Here is a 1,187-nt window from a genome sequence, read left to right as displayed (position 1 = left end):
GGTCCTAGCTCAATAAGAAGTTTAAAGGTTAAATTTCTCGAAATATTAGAGGAAGGCTATTATTTTGATAAAATATTGAGAATAATCATATAAGCCTCTATAAACTTGTCTTTATGATTTCATAATTTGTGTTAACGACTAAGCTTTATATATGTTGATTTATATAGGATATAAATCTATATAAATCAATCATGGCAATTGGTTTGTCACTTAAAAGCATACTTGATGCAAACCAGTTGACAGGGCCAAATTTCATTTACTAGTTTTGCAATATCAAGATTGTCTTGAAACAAGAGAAAAAGGCTTATGTCCTAGATGGTCCTGTTCTCGAGGTCATGGTGGGATAAAAAAGGTCCTAGCTCAATAAGAAGTTTTAAGGTTAAATTTCTCGAAATATTAGAGGAAGGCTATTATTTTGATAAAATATTGAGAATAATCATATAAGCTTTTATAACCTTGTCTTTATGATTTCATAATTTGTGTTAACAACTAAGTTTTATATATGTTGATTTATATAGGATATAAATCTATATAAATCAATCATGGCGATTGGTTTGTCACTTAGAAGCATACTTGATGCAAACAAGTTGACAGGGCCAAATTTCATTGACTGGTTTTGCAATATCAAGATTATCTTGAAACAAGAGAAAAAGGCTTATGTCCTTGATGGTCCTGTTCTCGAGGAACCTAGCGATGATGCTACAAATGAGGAAAAGGAAGTCTATAGAGTTTATATGGATGATCTTGATCAAGCCACAAGTGTGATGTTGGCTAGTATGGCTCCAAATCTTCAAGAGCAACATGAAGCTATGAATGCCCTAGATATTATCCTAAACCTTAAAGAAATGTTTGATAAGGAAAGTTGCACAAAGAGATTCGACATTTCAAGGGAATTGTTTCGAGGTCAGATGTTTGAAGAAAGCCCATTAAGGCCTCATGTGCTTAAAACGATAGGATATCTCATTCGACTTGAGTAGTTAGGTTAGGTTATGGATTATGATTTGAGCATAGACCTTGTACTCTCTTCGCTGCCAAAGAGCTATTCACAATTTGTGTTGAATTTCAATATGAACAAGATTTAGGTAATCTTATTAGGCTTATTGAATATGCTCACATAGGCTAAGAATACTATTATGAAAAAGAAGGCTATAGTTTATCTCGTCTTTTCGAAGAAAAATAAAAATAAG

The 1,187-nt window shown here is 32.4% G+C and overlaps 1 protein-coding gene across 1 annotated transcript; it reads left to right on the top strand.

The window, feature by feature from the left end:
• Positions 543 to 977, top strand: LOC108661923. Its single transcript, XM_018120913.1, has one exon. The coding sequence runs from the start codon at positions 543 to 545 to the stop codon at positions 975 to 977; it is 435 nt and encodes a 144-aa protein (XP_017976402.1).

The sequence above is a fragment of the Theobroma cacao genome, chromosome 5 (assembly GCF_000208745.1).
Source record: "Theobroma cacao cultivar B97-61/B2 chromosome 5, Criollo_cocoa_genome_V2, whole genome shotgun sequence".
Classification (NCBI taxonomy): Eukaryota; Viridiplantae; Streptophyta; class Magnoliopsida; order Malvales; family Malvaceae; genus Theobroma; species Theobroma cacao.
Note: the sequence above shows the minus strand (reverse complement) of the source record. Positions and strands in the feature narration are given on the sequence as shown.